This window comes from Ochlerotatus camptorhynchus, unplaced genomic scaffold (genome assembly GCF_037179485.1).
Source record: "Ochlerotatus camptorhynchus isolate MF236.1 unplaced genomic scaffold, CSIRO-AGI_Acam_v1.1 ptg000246l, whole genome shotgun sequence".
Taxonomy (NCBI): Eukaryota; Metazoa; Arthropoda; class Insecta; order Diptera; family Culicidae; genus Ochlerotatus; species Ochlerotatus camptorhynchus.
In genome coordinates, this window is record NW_027040736.1 from 2,253,463 (window position 1) to 2,272,481 (window position 19,019).

General features: G+C 40.1%; 1 protein-coding gene across 1 annotated transcript in view; it reads right to left on the minus strand.

Annotated features, from left to right (window-relative positions):
- Positions 1-6,508: 6,508 nt before the first annotated feature.
- LOC135704710 (dnaJ homolog subfamily C member 25 homolog) overlaps positions 6,509-19,019 on the minus strand; it is a 46,791-nt gene continuing 34,280 nt past the window's right edge. Inside the window, exon 2 of the mRNA XM_065226193.1 lies at positions 6,509-7,016. Coding sequence (XP_065082265.1) covers positions 6,543-7,016 — 474 coding nt within the window. The 3' untranslated portion in view covers positions 6,509-6,542. The remainder of the gene's footprint in view (positions 7,017-19,019) is intronic.

Sequence of the window (19,019 nt, forward strand, 5' to 3'; positions counted from 1 at the left end):
AAATTCGCCAACCAACAGTAAAATAACAATAATATATAATATTATTAAAAAAAAAATATATGGGAAAATCACGAAAATTTCATTGTTAAGATACTTAACAACCCCCCTTTTTTATTGTAAATTTTCCATTTACCATGAAATTTATTGTTTTGTACAACATAAATCAAGGTAAATTTATTGTAGACGTAACAATATAAATCATTGTTAAGACAATAATTTTCGTCTTATTGTTACATTGTTTTTCAATGTATTTTTGTTGTTATTTTTTTTCGGGTAGTAGCACAAACGAAGTGACAGACGACTAACTGGCGAAGAAATCCATTTAAATAATGTGGTTCACTGTAATAGAATTTTCTTGGAAGCTTGTGCCATCATCCACCAGATGGGTTAGTTTTTTTGTTTTGATTTGAACAAAGTTGATTTTGTGTACAATGATTCTTTGGCAGTGTGCAAAGAGTGCGTATCATTTTGTCATTTTTTTATGCTTTGCAGTTTTGAGTAGAGTGAAAGAGATAGAACCAAAATATTCTAGTACATTTGGTGAAAATGCTAGTTCAATCCAATAGTAGTGTTGCCATGTTGTACAATCCAGTAGTAGTGGTGTTGAAATGTGGTACACTGAAAAATTGCAATAGCAGGTTAGTCACCAAAGTTTTCGAGCCGCTCCGTCTGTCACTTCGTTTGTGGTAGTAGTCACATAGTCACTATGAAGGGAGTTCCAATTTCACGGTTATGTCAAGTGAAATATCTTGGATTAGTACTTGTGTGTGTGTGTGTGTGTGTGTATATGTGGGTGTGTGTGTGTGTCTGTGTGTGTGTGTGTGTGTGTGTGTGTGTGTGTGTGTGTGTGTGTGTGTGTGTGTGTGTGTGTGTGTGTGTGTGTGTGTGTGTGTGTGTGTGTGTGTGTGTGTGTGTGTGTGTGTGTGTGTGTGTGTGTGTGTGTGTGTGTGTGTGTGTGTACAATCTAACCCCCACTGTCCGGCAGTGTTATTATGGAAGAAAACTGCTTTTTATTACCCTTCAATTAAAGCAGGTTTAGTCCGGGAGTTAGAAGGTGTTAGCTCTATTGCAGCTCCAGTGACCCATTTCAGAATGCCAGATAGTTCACGACCACTCCGAGGTCACTTTTACTTACAATAAGCCCCGCATGTTCACTCTACCTTTATCAAATGGATAATGGTATCATAAACACACTTCCAGATTAAAAAAATATTATTTCCAAATCTGGCACGTATATAGTTTTGAAATTTGTTCAACTGTATTCAATCGATTTGAATGGACATTTCTTACCAATTTTGTTTCGAATACCTCTTGATTCATCTGCTGGCAGCACTTACTGACCCTTACCGGCGACCAACTCGTCTGCCCGCAAAAGCAACAACGCCTAAATCTCAAAGCTCTCCGGACGTCCCCTCGAAAATGCAATCGAGATATGTATAAGAACAATCTTCAACTGGAACGTACTCACCAAGTCAATAAATCCGGGAGCACATTCCCGATGCTTATTTTTCTCTCGCAAACCCGTCATCGTTGAACGGCAAAAAAAGGGAACTCGGTGAGCAATTTTGTGGTACGGAATTTTCACTGAACATAAACCGCGAATTTACGAATTTCACCACTCCCAACCGCGAAACACGTTCAGAAGCACTTTTGGTACACTTTCGATCAATTTCTTTCGAAAACACAAAAAAAAAGTTGCAAGCGAGCCAACATCAACACCCGAGTCAACACCGATTGTGCCGAACTCTTTCACGCACCTTGCAGCGCGTAAATAAACTGAAATTAAAAATTATCACTCGCGATGCCACTAATTTCTGGTCCGGGAGAAAATCAAATAACGCAGATTGCGACATCTCTTCTGTACTTTTTTTTTCCTTTGGTTTGTTTTTTTCGTCGATCTTGTTTTCCGTGCTGAGCACCAATGCTACCGACGTGCCAGGAAGGCAGCTCCCACACCTGGACCCTACCTATCGACCCATCAACTCATGAACCGGGGACCAACGGCTTTACTTCCCATCCGAAGGAAGGCGTGATCAGAGATGTTATGCCTCAGAACATCCCGGCGGCGCCGACTGGGGTTGAACCCAGGCCTGCTGGGGTGAGAGGTAATCACGCTTACCACTACACCACCGGCGCCGTTATCTCTTCTGTTCTGATGCTTGCAAACATGTTGAATCACGTTTTCTTTCTCTATTCTAAAACTTCCCGGAAAGCGAGAAAACTACCAATCACACACGTATAAACGTCAGAGCGCCAGCGCTAATCCGGAAAATGCAGCCGAAAACTATGAACGCGAACGCACGCACAAAACAGAGAACAACACAACCGTATCCAAAGGCGTTCGAAACTGCCAAATATCTTGGATTAGTACTTGAGCAAAAATTATTTTATAAAGATCACATTGAGGGCATTCAAGTCAAATGTCAAACAAATATATAAATGTTTGTAAACAGGAAATCAAAACTTTGCCAGAAGAATAAACTTCTAATATTATACAATTTTTACATGCTTTACGCTATGCCCATATGGTTTATAGTTGTTGCACTATCAGGAAACAAGCACATGAATTTTGAAGCTGCCTCCCCGATATAGTACTACCATAGAGGCAACTCTAAGCCCAGAAGGTCCCGAAGAAACGTGCTCAAACTTTTCAAAAAAAAAGCTGCCATACAACATAGTATTACCAGTATTTCGCTACTGGCCCTCTACACACCAAATTTAAGTTTTCATTATCAGTAAAACGAATTGCTGGATCACGATCACTAATCCAATGCTATACTCTAAAACAGCAAACGATATTTTTACCGAAAAAATCAGCTAACATAAACTAACACCCAGTCAAAGAGCTGTCAAACTGTTAGCATCACAGTCGCAAGTATTTTTGCATTCGTATACACTAAAGAGCCTGAATGGATAAGATGTCGCCTCTTTATAAATTCAGGCTCTTTAGTATACACCACCGGTCAAACCGGAGGAAGAGGAAACAAAAAACTACAAATAAATAAATTATGCAGGTAAGGACACTGGCTCGGACTCTGCACAGCCAAAAAAGTTGTTGAATATTACATCGAAACTGCTGCAACCAGGTCAATCCATCGGTTGTGTAATATCACATTGAACGAGGTACATCGATTTTGCGAACAAAATTACATCCATTGATGTAATATTGTATCTGCTTTTTGCTATTACATCATTATTTCATACATCAGCTTGAATTACGTTGATCGATATTACATTTTTTTTGCTGTGTGGTTATATTTTTTAATAAATGATACTTGGAAAAGATTTTGGCGATTTTATCTTTATTATTCGTACATTTGTATCAACGATCTTTTACAGAAGCTGGAAGCTCATATAGTGAAAACAAATTCAATTTACCGAATTTAATAGTTTAATCAGCAAAATGCTGCCAAATGTCAGAATTTCGAATTGCTGAAAGATCAGTAAAGAAATATTGCTGATTTTTAGTAAAAGGTTGTCATTTTGACAGAAGTTGGAGTTACTGAAAAATTCAGCAGCATTATTTTGCTCAAGTCTAAAATCAGTAAAATTTTGCTGATTTACAGCGATTTAAATTTGGTGTGTAGATATCGCTAAAAGGGTTGGCAGGCATTGGAGGGTAACGTCACGCTAAGATAAGATTACCTAAAATTAGGTTTAATTTTTAGCTAAAATTAGGTATTGTTGCTAAAACCCATAATATAGTTAAAATTTACCGATAAATAACGTTACTTTTTACTAATATTATGAGTACAGTGCGTTTTCAAATATTTACTTTATTTTTTACGTAAAATTGGGTGAAAATTTTGTCACTGTGCAACGATCAGCAACGCTGACGACAAGTGTGTGTGCGCATTAAAGTGAAAGTTACTAAAGTTATTTGAAGAATGTTTGAATACAACCAAAATTTAATTAATTGAATTAAATTTCAACGACGACTTATACGAAGTGTGAGTATAATTACAATAATTACCTATTAATAATCTTAAACAAATAAATATAAAAATAGACTGGTGATGCAAGCAAAAACTAACTTCACTTATGTGTTCGTACGCAAACCCGTCAAATCATGATCAAATACTGATGTTTTGCTAATATTGTCTAATTCTAGCTATCAGTAGCCATCACCTCAACATCCTGCAGACATCCATCCCGTCTTCTTGCTGGCATCTCAACTGATTGTTTTTGCTCCTGCTGCAGCTGCTGTAAGCCTTCCGGAAAGGAACTCGAGCACTCGACGGCTTATGGAAACCAGATTATAAAAGCAGAGTGGTCCTCGGAGTGACATTCAAATGACCAAACGACAGTCAATCAGTAGGGTGAGTAAAATAAATTGAAGATTACAGATTGAAAAGAACTCACCAGCTTTTGTAAACAAAATAAACAAAAATTGCAATTAAACGGTATTCTGCAACTATTTTGAATATACTTGCGTGTTTCATTAATTGTGCGTGGTACAGAATGTACCATCAAATCCGAAAAAAAAATCCTTAAATAGGATCTGCAGCGCTCGCAAAAAACTATAAAACAGAAAAAAAACCTAATTTTCGGTAAAAAGTAACGTTTAAATATAGGTAATTGTTAAAGTTTATGATTCTCAACCACCAATACCTAATTTTAGGTAATCGATGTTTACCGATAATTTAGGTATGTGCACTTTTGTTCGATTATCGTTATTTTTTTACCGATTTTTAGGTATTCCTGTCTTAGCGTGTATAGGAGTGATGAGGGGTGAAATAGTGAGGGGGGAAACGGATCAACGGTTGAACCACAGACAAACAGACGTAACTCTTTGAAAAAGTTTTTCTTGAAAACATAGTATCTGAAAACATAGACCTCAGTAACGACATCTCTCGGGCTTCTCGCGGAAAACAAGCTTGCTCGCTAGCTCGCAAACAATATTGCATAAAAGTTCTATAGAATGTATAGAAACGTCAAAGTGATCCGATGCCAGCGCTGTGGCGAGTAGTTCGCGGAACTGATAATATTCAAATCAACCGTTAAATGCATGAACGAATATACACAATGAAGTGTTACGTCTGTTTGTCTGTGGTTGAACGTTCTAAAAGCAAAACCGCCACTCGGTGCAATTCGCGGTTCATTCGCCTCCTTCACGTTCTGTCATCCATCTGTATTCCACCGAAGATTATACGGAATATATTCCGATCGAAAACATGTCGAAAAGATTTTTTCATACAAGCATTCATACGAAATTCGCGTCGCTTCACCTTCCAAAATGAGGTTTGGTGGCCGCAGAGACCAGTCAAATCTGCGTTTTGTAGACAGTGTAACAGTTTGTAGTAACCCAACACTGCCCAATGTGCGGCCCGCGGGTCAGACGTGGTCTCTGTATCTCAGCGATGATATCAGTCTAGCCTAATTTTATTCATCATTATGATTTTTTGCCCAGAATGAATGAGAAATAAACAAAATTCAGCTTGAAACATTTGTATCGAACAAAGATACAACAATTCAAAAAAGCAAGTTTAAAAAGGTTGGGCAGGCTTGAGTAACCCCTCAGTAAGTTTGCAAAATTATGTAGCGGTTAGTGTGGTTTCATATCAATGTTTATATTTAAAAAAAAAACATAAAATTGTTTGCGTTGTAGTTTTTAGACTCTCGTAAAATTGAGCTTGTGATCAGGGTGACTTATTTGCTTGGCGCCCACCATCAATGCGTCCGACCGATTTTCAAAGCCGACCTCCACGATGACACTAAAACGCCTATTAGAGGAGGCAATTGAGGTGGCGAAAAAATTCTAATAAAACCAGAGAGAAAAAGGATCCTGTGAATGTTTAAAAAAAAACAGTGTCTGGGTTCAATCCTAATCGAGGTCGGTGGGATTTTCTGAGGCATAACAATACCTGGTCACGTCATCCTTCGGAAGGGAAGTAAAGCCGTTGGTACCACGTTGGTACCATCCCATGTTGATGGGTGTGATATCTATCTAGTGTAATATACTCAGTTTGTAGTGAATTTGATTTAACGTGTAGAAAATCCTACCCCTCTTATTATCAATTCTAGCTGTCAAGTTTCGATAAGAATTGTCTAAGAAGAAAACAAAGAAGAAGATACTTTTCGTGTACGAGGTTTGCTGATACCAAGAGGAAATAATGAGCTCTCTTCTGTTACTACTGTTGACCGGACTAGTTGAGTCTTTTATTAAGAAGAAGGATATTACATCTAGGTGTGGAAACTGCCTCCCTGGCTATTCGAATGCCATCAATGGATGGCACTACCTCGGTAGTACCAACCGGTGGAAACTAACGATTTTAAATTGGCTCACTACTTGACTAGCCTATTGGTCCCAAGTACATCTATAAGCGTGCCTAATTCTAGTCTAAATTCTAGTACTACGTTTAATATTCAAACATTTTCTTTTATTTTTTTTATATTTCAAAAGGAACACTAAACCCCGACAGTATAAATAATCTCGAACGAAAAGAAACATAAACTGAGCGCACTTAGATCAGGGTGTGTGATATAATTGAGGTTCAAAATCAAAGTCTTACAATAAATAATTTAAATATTAATTTGTTCAACTAGTCATCAAAAGTTATTCTTCCAGGCCCATGATTTTTCATGTATCGACGATAAGCTTTATATCTAGGATTATCTGCCATCTGCCGCTTCATCTCTTCTTCTTGTGCGTTCTTCCACGTTTTATAGTTTGATTTTATCCAAAGTTCTTTTTCAAGATGCTCGTCGATTTGTTCACTCTCTATTGCTTTGAATTGATGGACACCCAGATTCATATTTTTTCGTATGAGATATAATTTAGCTTCTAAGTCGTAAGGCCTTTTCAACAGCGAATATTTGTATATCCATGATACATTCCATTTTACGTACTTGAACATAGTGTAGGGAATAAGCAAAATCTGTATCCATAATATATCTGTGATTTGCGGTTTAGCATACGCTCCTTGGATGTCCAAATTTTCTTCGATTACCTTTCTTATATGCTTTTCCGATTCCTCTTTCATTTCACCTTTTGAAAGTTTAGATTTCGACGTTCCCTAGAATAAGATTAATATCAAACAATAAATACTTAACGTATAATAATAACGGATAGATATATCCATTTTACTCCGGCAGTGACCAGTATAGTATACCAATATACTAAATAAAATAAAAATAACAGACAGCGGTTACTTTGAGTAACAATTCACCTTAGCACGATTTTCACCAACATTAGAAACTTAAAACTTGACCATTTATGAATGGCTGTGCATGGTTAATGCACCATTTGGATCAGATTTGATGCAAGATTTGTTTGATATTAAAATAATTGTAATTGGTTGCTGAACTGTGAACTGAAGAAAATTTCCGGAGAATTTCGAGATTAGGGCGTAATTGCTTTTGTAAACAAACACTTCATTTGATGATTTCTCGCGAATTAAAGCTCAATTTAAAAAACTATCAACACAAACAGGTAAATAAATGATTCCTCTATCATTTGGCATAATTTGTTCACGAGATTGTTATTTTATTCTTGAGAAATCAGCGATTGACATGTTTGTTTACAAAAGCAATTACGCCCAAATCTCAAAGTTCTCCGGATTTATCAAACTCGCTTGCTTGCCTTGGCTATCGAGTGTAGCGAATCTCGGACTTTAATTCCAGATACCAAAACAATAGCATGAACTCAAATTTAGCCATCTTACAAATTTGAAATGTGCATATAATAATAATACCAAATGCACTAATTTCTACGTTTAATTTGATGCAGTAGATACAAACATGCTGTCTTGGACAAAGTTGGTCAGATGGATTGTCCACTTTCGACTGAAAATCTCCTAAATAAAGATATGTTCGTGCAGGCGACTACTACCATAGAGGTAACTCTAAGACTAGAAGATCCCGCAGAAACGTGCTCAACTTTTTGGCACAGCTCTGGTACTCTCATCGGTCCCAAGCTAATCGATTCACCCCTCGAAACATAGGAAAAACCAATAACCCCTCATTTTATCTGTCAAACTTTCATAGCGAATCAAAACAAATATTGCATAGTACTAGAATTTCGACTAGAATAGGGTACGTTAATCGTTTGCTTGGGACCAATAGGCTACTAAAGTGGTGAGCCAATTTAAAATCGTTAGTTTCGTATTGATTGTTGCTACTACTGCCTCTACCCTTAACATAAAATAGGTACTGTGCCTACCCAAAGATGTCACCACTTGTCCCCGTATCATTGTTATAGCTTATTATGTACTGTTCTTGTTATATTACAGTAAATAAACGTCTGTAGTACTTTTACCTCCGCCATGGAAGGACGGTCAGTAAATCGATCGTAAATCATTATTTTCGACTATCACACAACGTACAAATTGGGTCCTATCCGTGCGCGATCAAGATATAATACATTCAAAGTGTTTTTATGTTACTTCATACGCGAAGTTTGCGATTTTCAGAGTTGGTTAAAAATGGTATCTAACATGAAGCTTTAGTGTGATAATTTATTATTTATGGTCTTAGAAGAGGGTAGGTAGATAGTTCCGTTAGAGTACAGCAGTATAAAAATTGAATACAAGTTGAAAATGAGCGAAGGGCCATTAATGCGACAGTATAAGTCAAACGCACACTTCTTTGCCTTACCCGTACGGTGTACGCGGATATTTGAAGTATGTCTTCAAATCTACAAGTAAAAAGTGTGCGCTTGGCTTGCTCATATACTGTCTGCGACTGTGGAACAGTTCTAGCGACGTTTAATCACTACCTAAAGCCCCACGTTGCCAAAAGCATTTCCAGTCGTTACCCAACTATTGTGTTGCTCCTCTCGTCATGACCAACTTAGCCATCTCAGAGAGAAAGCAGTAGTTGTTGCGTTCTGTACCATCATCAGCATTGGTGACGGCTACTCACGCCTTGAGTTGTTACATTCAAAGTGTTTTTATGTTACTTCATACGCGAAGTTTGCGATTTTCAGAGTTGGTTGGAAATGCTATCTAGCATGAAGCTTTAGTGTGTTGTTCAGATGACCTGTTGGATGGTGAACAGTATAGTTAACAACATTCCACGTTCTGCTAGCGAATGAGCAACATCAGGGTCTGTTGTCTCGTCACATGGCATTGCATTGAAAGTATTTTTTCACCGCGAAAAGTTTTTTATTTGCAAGTAGTTTTTGTGCCTTAGGTGACTCGCGCATTTCGGAAGGAAGCAGCCGATCCTGGCGAAGCCTACGGTCGGTCTGTTCAACTTTAACCCGCTTCGACGATATCGAAATTCTTGCCGCATCATTAGCCATAGTTAGCAGCAAGAACGGTTAAACAGTGGCAATCACACGGACTGGAAACAATAACCAGCAGAAAGCAGTGAGCCACCGCACGGACGGTGTGTACGACCGGCATCTATTGTGGCAGAGCAGCAACAGTATAAGCAGTAGAAACGGTAAGGGCAAATAATAGCACGTATCTGTTTTTTGTATACCCATTCCTCTGACTGTTTGCTTGTGAATCGTCTGTCTCTCCCCCAGTGGAATCGTTCCACATAGGGTGGTTCTTTAATAAAAAAAATAATTACTTCTTAACGAAAGTTTTCAATTTCGTATGGATGAAGGACAGGGGGGTGTCAAGCCTCCCAATGATAAAGTAAGAAAGCGTCATTACCAGGCGTCTTCTGCTTCGCCTTGGGTTGTCTACTTTCGGCAGAAAGAGAAAGCCCCAAACTTCTTAGGGATTAAAAGAACGTTGACGCGTCGTTTCCCGGGGACCGAATTTCATCAGGTCAATCGGAACAAACTGCGTATAACTGCACTCACATATAAAGTCGCAAATGAGATTGCTGACGACGAGGGTTATAATGAAGAGTATTACGTCTACATCCCATCTCGAGATGTGGAGATAGACGGCGTGGTCTCTGCAGTGAGCCTGACGTGTGATGACGTCATGGAAGGTATGGGGCGCCTTCAAAATGCTGCTACATCTACCGTGGACGTTTTGGGTTGCAGGATATTGTATTCAGCGACCACGGTAGATGGTCAAAAGACTTATTCCCCTTCAGGCTCACTACAGGTGTCTTTCGCTGGATCGGTTCTCCCAAAGTTTTTAGAAATTGAAAATGTTTTTTTTCCCGGTGCGACTTTTTGTACCAAGGGTATATAATTGTACCAACTGCAAAAAGTTGGGACACACAGCTGCTTTTTGTGACAACAAGCCCCGTTGTGGCAAATGTAGCCAAGACCACATGGAGGGTGCTTGCCAACAGGAAGCAACTAAATGTGCTTACTGTGGCAAAGAACCTCTTCATGCTTTGCAGGACTGCCCCGCGTACAAGAAGCGTACCAACAATGTGAAGCGTTCAATAAAAGAACGCTCCAAGTTGACGTTTGCAGAAATGGTTAAGTTGCAAAATGGAACCTCTGCTTCGTTGGCATCAGCCGCTCAAAATGAAAACACTTTTGAGATTTTGTCTTCCGATGAACTGGACTCTGACATAGCAGATGAGAGTGAGTCTCCGGAGGTACACGCCCCCGGTAAAAGGAAGCCGACTAGCTCCCCGGGAGTGCGCCGGAAAAAAAATAAAACCAATCTCAAAAGCATGCAAAAATCTGAAGGTAGCGGGGATTCATTGAAAAAGCCGAACAAATCGGTAATTGCTGCTCCATCTGATCCTTGCTGCAGCTTTTCCACCCCGCCGCTACCTAATAAAGGTAATCGTAAGAGATTACCAAAAATAAACACCACGTCTACTCGCAATTCAAAGAAAACTCTCCCGTCCAAGCGAGGAAAGATTAAATGTAAGGACATTGTGGATAACATTTTGAATGCCCTCGGCTTTCTCGACGAATCGCCACTTCGAGGGCTTATTGACCTGCTTGTTCCTATAGTCGGAAACTACTTCAAGCAATTGACTGCATCATGGCCCCTCATTGGTGAATTCATATCTTTCGATGGATAATTCGTCGAGTGAGGATCAAGATATGATCACTTTATTACAATGGAACTGTCGTAGTTTAATACCTAAATTAGACTCGTTCAAGTATTTGATTCACAATTCTGATTGTGATATATTTGCACTCTGTGAAACTTGGCTTTCTTCTGAAGATGAACTAAACTTCCACGATTTTAACATTATCCGCCTGGACCGAGATGATTCATATGGTGGCGTACTTTTGGGGATCAAAAAGTGCTACTCCTTCTATAAAATCTCAATCCCAATAATTTCAGGCATCGAAATTGTCGCTTGCCAAATAAATGTGAAGAACAAATATCTTTGCATAGCTTCTGTATATGTCCCTCCAAGGACTTCCATAAACCGCCGTAAGCTTTGGAGTTCAGCTAATATCCTTCCATCTCCAGTTCTAATACTGGGCGATATGAACTCACACGGTACTGGTTGGGGCGAATCATACGATGACAATAGAGCGGGTATTTTCTATGATTTGTGCGACGATTTCAACTTGACTATCTTGAACACTGGTGAAGCAACACGTATAGCAAACCCTCCTGCTCGAGAGAGCCGTCTTGACATTTCTTTGTGCTCTAACTCACTATCATTAGATTGTCTGTGGAAGGTTATCAATGATCCCCATGGTAGTGATCACTTGCCAATTATTATTTCAATCAAAAGTGGTCGTCTAAAAACAGATCAGTCAATTCAAGTTCCATTTGACCTCACGAGGAACATTGATTGGCAAAAATTTGTATCGGCGGTAACTCTTGGTATTGATTCTACCGATCCTCTACCACCACTGGAAGAGTATCGTTTCTTTACCGAACTAATCTACAAAAGCGCATTAGAAGCTCAGAAACGACGTGTTCCAAGTGCATCCCTCAAAAGAAGACCCGCCACCCCTGGATGTGATGACGAATGCACAAAGTTGTATCTTGAGAAATCCGATGCCTTTAAAGATTATCGTAGACATGAAAGATCTGAGCTTTTTGAAAAGTATCTAAAGCTTGAAAAAAAGCTTAAAAAGCAAAAGCAAAGAAACGAAATTACTGGCGTACTTTTATCGAGGGACTTTCTAGAGAAACCTCGATGACAACGCTTTGGAAAAAGGCTCGCTATATGCGAAACCGCTCATCTTCCAATGAGAGTGAAGAATACTCCTCCCAATGGATATTCGACTTCGCTAAAAAGGTTTGTCCAGATTCTGTTCCAGCACAACCAACTTTACGGGATACAGTCCGAAGTAACGGTTCTCTGGATGAACCATCCACAATACTGGAATTTTCAATGGCACTTCTTTCATCGAATAACTCTGCTCCGGGAAGCGATATGATCAAATTCGACCTTCTAAAAAACCTCCCCGATATCGCTAAAAGACGATTACTTAACCTATATAATTCATTTATGGAATTCAATATAGTTCCACCAGCATGGAGACAGGTTAAAGTAATAGCTATTCAAAAGCCTGGGAAACCAGCGTCTGATCACAATTCTTACCGTCCGATCTCTATGTTATCATGCCTGAGCAAATTATTAGAAAAAATGACCCTATTAAGACTTGACCATTGGGTTGAATCAAACAATCTACTTTCAAATACGCAATTTGGTTTCCGGAAGAGTAAAGGAACAAACGATTGTCTAGCGATGCTTTCATCTGATATTCAACTGGCCTTTGCGCACAAGGAGCAATTGGCTTCAGTCTTTTTGGATATTAAGGGCACATTTGATTCGGTTTCCATAGACATACTGTCAGACAATTTGCACAGTAGTGGATTACCCGGTATTTTGAATAATTTTTTGTATAATTTGCTGTCAGAAAAACAAATGACCTTCAATCTAGGTCAACTGACAACTTCTAGAATTAGCTACATGGGCTTACCCCAAGGTTCATGTTTAAGTCCCTTACTTTATAATTTCTATGTCAAAGATATTGATAACTGCTTAGATAATCTATGCACGCTTAGACAGCTTGCAGACGATGCCGTGGTTTCCATGAGAGGTCCACGTGCGGAAATCTTGCAAAGACCATTGCAAAATTCCCTAAATAATCTGTCTTTCTGGGCAAGAAATTTAGGGATCGAGTTTTCACCGCAAAAAACTGAATTGGTAGTGTTTACAAGGAAGCGGTTTCCAGCCCAACTGCGTCTAAATCTTTTGGGCAGAGACATTACCCAATCTTTAACCTTCAAATACCTTGGAGTCTGGTTTGATTCAAAATGCACTTGGGGTACCCATATTACGTATTTGAAACAAAAGTGTCAACAAAGGATCAACTTTCTACGATCAATTTCCGGGACATGGTGGGGTGCTCACCCGGAAGACCTCATTAAACTATATAAAACGACTATTCTTTCAGTTCTTGAGTATGGCTCTTTTTGCTTCCACTCGGCAAGAAAAAGCCACCTAATCAAATTGGAACGTATTCAATATCGTTGTTTACGTATTGCCCTTGGCTGTATGCATTCAACACACAATATGAGCCTAGAGGTCCTAGCGGGCGTAAAACCCCTGCAGAACCGTTTCTGGGAGCTCTCATTAAGAATATTGATTAAATGTAGTGTCAGTAACAACGTTGTGATTGAAAACTTCGAAGAAATGCTCGAATTGAGCATCCAGTCTAGATTCGTGCGAATCTATCTTAATTATATGTCATCGGATATTAGCCTTCCTTGTTATAACCCCTCTCGTTTATGCTTTACTAACTACAGTTCCCCCATTGACTATGATCTCTCCATGAAACAGGCTATTCAAGGAGTTCCAGATCAACTTCGACCTATCTCAATTCCCCGCATTTTTGCTGAAAAGTACCAACAAGTCAATTGCAATAGAAGATTTTTCACTGATGGATCACGCATTGATGGATCCACTGGCCTCGGCGTCTTCAATGAATACTCAACCGTTTTTCGGAAACTTCAGGAACCTTGTTCCGTTTATGTTGCTGAGCTAGCAGCAATCAACTTCGCATTGGGGATGATTTCCGATATGCCCATAGACCATTACTTCATCTTCTCGGATAGTCTCAGTTCGATTGAGGCTATTCGGTCGATGAAACAATTTTACAATCTTATTTCCTTTCAAAGGTAAGGGAGCAGATGAGTTTGCTGGTCGAAAGATCATATATGATTACCTTTGTATGGGTCCCCTCACATTGCTCAATCCCAGGCAATGAGAAGGCAGACTCTCTCGCAAAGGTGGTCGCAGAACAAGGCGAGATTTATGATAGAAGAATTTCACATGATGAATTTTTCCCACTAGTACGTCAGAGTTCTCTTTTAAGTTGGCAAAACGATTGGACAAATAATTCTCTTGGGCGGTGGTTACATTCCATTATTCCAAATGTTTCTTCGAGAGCGTGGTTCAAAGGTCTGGATGTAAGTCGGGGATTCATTCGAGTGATGTCAAGACTTATGTCCAACCACTACTCGCTAGACGCACATCTCTTTAGAATAAACCTCGTTGACAGCAATATATGTAGGTTGTAACAAGTACGCTTTTCTATTTAATTATTTATTAATTATTTAATTGCACAGAATTCCTATTATATAATTTTCACATTTAAGTATATTGCATGTACGTTCGTTTTTTACAATTAAGTTCATAAATGTATTCACCGCCAAGGAACGTACGTCCATATATATATACAGTTACACTTGTCATACAATAACCAACAAGTTCCCGATAAGTACAGCTAATTCACTCCATTTGACCCGAATACGCTACCTGTTCGTTAAAGTCCGGGGTTCGAATCCGAACCGTTCTCTCTTATAAAAGAATAACCGAAAATAGATTGGAGCAAGATAGTATACTGAAATTGCATGACAAGGAAAGAGATGTAGCATTGAATGTTCTTGAGAGAAAGATGATGGAAATTGTCGTTTGAAAGGTCGTTGAATTACTTCGGTAATTTGACGTACTTCCGGCCACGATGACCGTTGAAATCACGCCTATCTGAGGGTATCTGGAACTTCTACTCGTTCACTTTGACTTGAACCGTGGAAGAGGCGGGAGTGCGAGTAGTTAGTACTTAAGGGTACTTAGTGTCGCGGTGTGTTTTTCGTGGTATGTGAAGTTCAAAATGTGAGGAGTCTAAAAGACCGATTTTAATGTTACATCTTTGTTCCTTTCCGTTAGCCTGTAGAGTGCAAACTTTATGTAAAAAGTTCCGTGCGGTCGATTTATTGTGTGTGCAAAGTTTATAGAAAGGTAAGGTGAATAGTGTCTTTTGTGTGGAGATGTAACTGAAATGTGTCGAACAGTCGTTCGACGGCTTTTTGTTTAGGATCGTTTTGTGTAGGATCGTTTGTGCGGATTGGAGTTTGCACCGATTCGCTTCTAGCGATAGATGGCTTTGCTCGGCACACCGCAATCGAGGAAATAAATCGCGCTCTCTGGACCCCACGCTTCAACTTCAAGGTTCCCGGTTCGGGAGAGAATTTCGGAAGGGAGACACCGTTTAACTGTTCTCCGGCAGAGCGTTGGCCAAATCCGCCAATGTCAACCACGTGAACCTACGTACATTATTCGTCTTCGACGATCCCCTCGTTGACATTTGCGCCACCGGCAGTCGGCGCTGGTTCAGTACCAATTCGAGGGTTCGATTGGGAATTTCCGCACCATATCAGTCCGGGGTGCAATGTGCAACACCACCACCATTTGAATAGGCTGCTACTTTGCCGACCTCCCTTCGACAAAGGGATGCTTCTGTGCCGACACGGATGAAGCAGCGACGACAACGACGACTGTGAGTAAAAAACGCATGCGAATCTCCACACATACAAACACATGAGCTCGAAGAAAATAAGTAAGTTAGGCTAGCAATCGCTAGAAACAGATCAGGATACTGCACACACGTTTAGGGAAAGCTAGCAAACAAACGAACAAAAATGGGAAAGGAACAAGAGTCATGAATAAACCTAGGTTAGGAACACGAATAAATCCTAAATGATTTCCGGTATTTAGCCATGAAATAAATGTTATTTTCGTAAAGTAAAAGCTTTCCCCGTAATGTTAATTTTTGTTGGTTAGATTCTTCACGTTTTGGTCGTTCTATTTTGCGTTATCTTCTTGTAGTATTTTTGGTTGTAGTTGAATTTACTCCAGGTTGGACTGCCTGGGAAACAGTCTCCGCACTCACGTGTCAGGATCGGGGGAGGAAATCTGAACGGGAAAGTTCCTCCAGTGATGATAAATGTGTGTGGGGTTTTTGTGTTACGGTAGAACGACGGTTAACTTCAACTTTCGCTTAAGACCGTTGGAAGCGGCCTCTGTTTGTGAGGATCTCAATCCCTCATGGAATTTCAGTCTGCTGAATCGCTCTTAAACTAAATTTCGGTCTCTTCCATTCATAAAACCCGCCCTGAGGTTGGGTTTCTTGCCGGGCAAATTAAACTTGACGAGTGGTCCTCTTCGGAGGTGGCGCTTAAGCCACTCGTTTTAGAGACAGGAAGCGTATTCGGTGGTCGAGATCTCGCAGGCCGCGAGGCGTGCGTTACATTTGGCGCCCAACAAAACAAGGCTTTTTTGATTTTGGTGTTTTGGAACTTGTTTTTTTTTGCAGTGTTGGATTTAGAAAACTCGAATTGGTCTTTTTCATTATTTACATACATTATTTATTTACTTATTTACAAATGATACATTTTTCTCGTTTAGTTATTTTGTACATTTTTTTTTCTTTTCATAAAGCTTACATAATTTTATTGCTCATTTATATAAAGCTTCTTAGTAACTGAAAGAATATTACATATTTTCGTAAGGGTAGTTTCTATACATATATATATTTTGTTTGTTCGTTAAATTAGCTGATTAATAACGTCCTTAAATATTTGCAACGGAATCCATTTAAAATTTACAATTAAGTTTTCGTGCGGGTGAATTAATGCTTTTCGTTTCTTCTGGTGACGATTGTTGACCGTTTAAGATAGGATATACATATATTAAAAAAGAATAATAATAATAAAACCAGCATCAAAATGAATCGATGCTTTCCTCGAGCGGAAGATCTCGATCAAGAAGAGATTGATTATGAGCTTGATATACGGAGTCAACCAGAAGAAGTTTTTCAACTTGATATCCAAGGGAAACAAAGACATTTGAGGCAATTGTTCAAAAGTGACCAGAAGGAGGGACGTAATTATCGGTCAAACGTCAGAATTCAGGACGAGTCAGAACACATTATTTCAAAAATTGACTGGCTTGAAAATGCTTTGTACAGGAAAGTGGAACCAAAGTATGAGTCAAGGGTAATTCATTATTATTATCGGGTTAAAAGGTGCGTTGCGAGTTCTGAGGATGAAAAGAGTTTAAGGAGGGAACTTAGTCGAAGGATTGAGAACATTATGCAGCAGTATCAGTTTGGTCCATCGTTGTCTCCGTATAAGGAGCAAATTAATAACATTATTCAGAGTTTAAGAGGCGCCGTTGGTACGACGAAACAAGGTAAGGTTAAGCAAACTTCGCTGCCCGATGTTCCACGAAATGATCAGTGGGAATTTCCACCAGATCCCTCCAAAGGGGCAACTCCAAAGGCACCATGGGTGGATGTACCAGGGACAAACAACGAGTGCATGACAGGATCGCGGAACCATGAAGATACCATTGAAATACCTCGAACGGAATGGGAGGCTATGAAGCGAATGCTTTCAGAGCTGGTAATGAGTCACGGTAATAATAAGAATGGTCTTCAGAATCCGGAAAGGGCAGAAGGGCCAGAGCGTCTGAACGGCCGCAAAGGACATCGAAAAACTACAAACCGTCAACTAACGATCAATTCAAATGGCCAATCAAATACGGAATCCAGTGAAGAGGAACCACGGGTACCAGGACACAGAGCCGACGATTACAGAGGTGGACAGGACGACGATGAAAGGAACAGCTACGAAGACTCCTTATCGAGCTACGGCAATGGTAATTTTCGGCAACCTCGTGGACGGGATACATATCGTCACAGACGCTACGCTGGCCAGGGTCGGGTGGAGAAATGGAAGCTGAGATTCTCTGGGGATCCACGCGGAATTTCGGTAGAAAATTTCCTCTACAAGACCACCAAACTAGCTGAGCGGGAAGGCATACCAAAACATGAGCTGTTGAGGGATATCCACATACTTCTGGAAGGGGCTGCATCGGACTGGTTTTTCACTTATGTGGACGGCCTGTTGACATGGGAAGACTTCCAAAACGGAATTACTTACCGTTTCGGTAACCCGAATAAGGACCAAGGAATTAGATCCAGAATCCAAGAACGGAAACAACAGCGGGGCGAGTCGTTCATTGCTTTTGCATCCGAGATCGAGAAGCTCAACCTGATGTTATCGCAACCGTTATCAAGAAGACGAAAGTTCGAGGTCATTTGGGATAATATGCGGCAGCACTATAGATCGAAAATTTCGATCATTAGGGTGCGAGATTTGAATCACCTGATCGACCTGAACTATCGTATCGACGCTGCGGATCATCAGCTACACCAACAGACGAACGACACTCTCGTTCGAAGACCAATCAACCAAATCGATGCCGAAGATGAAACCAGCAATGACGAAATAGAGCAGTCAACAGCTGTGAACATGATTAGAAGGGAGCAGACGAGGAACAGACCACCGGTGAACCGATCGAATACCGAGGCTATTCAGCAGAACACTTCGAGTCGTCAGCGAGAGGATTTTGAACGAGTAAGTGCGAGATTAAGCTGTTGGAACTGTCAAGAAGCGGGCCACGGATGGAGACAGTGTCCACGACCACGGAACATTTTCTGCTATGGGTGTGGTAACTTGGGAAGGACAATTAGAACTTGCGAGCGATGTGCTAGGCCAGCTAACTCGCAAGAAAATGTACAGCAGGGAAACTGAAGAAGGGATGCGAGTATGGGGAATCAAGCATTCCGACTTTAAACGCAGTTCCCCAACCACAATTTGATCCTTTAGCACAGGTGTACCATATTAAACTTAGGATAAGTCAATGTCCTCACATCAAGGTGAAAATATTCAATTTGGAAACAGAGGCGTTATTAGACTCTGGGGCCGGAATTAGCATTTTGAACTCGCTAGATCTGATCGAAAGATTTCAACTCAAGATGCAACCAGCGGCGATTCGAGTTTCAACTGCAGATGGGGCAAACTACGGATGTCGTGGCTTCG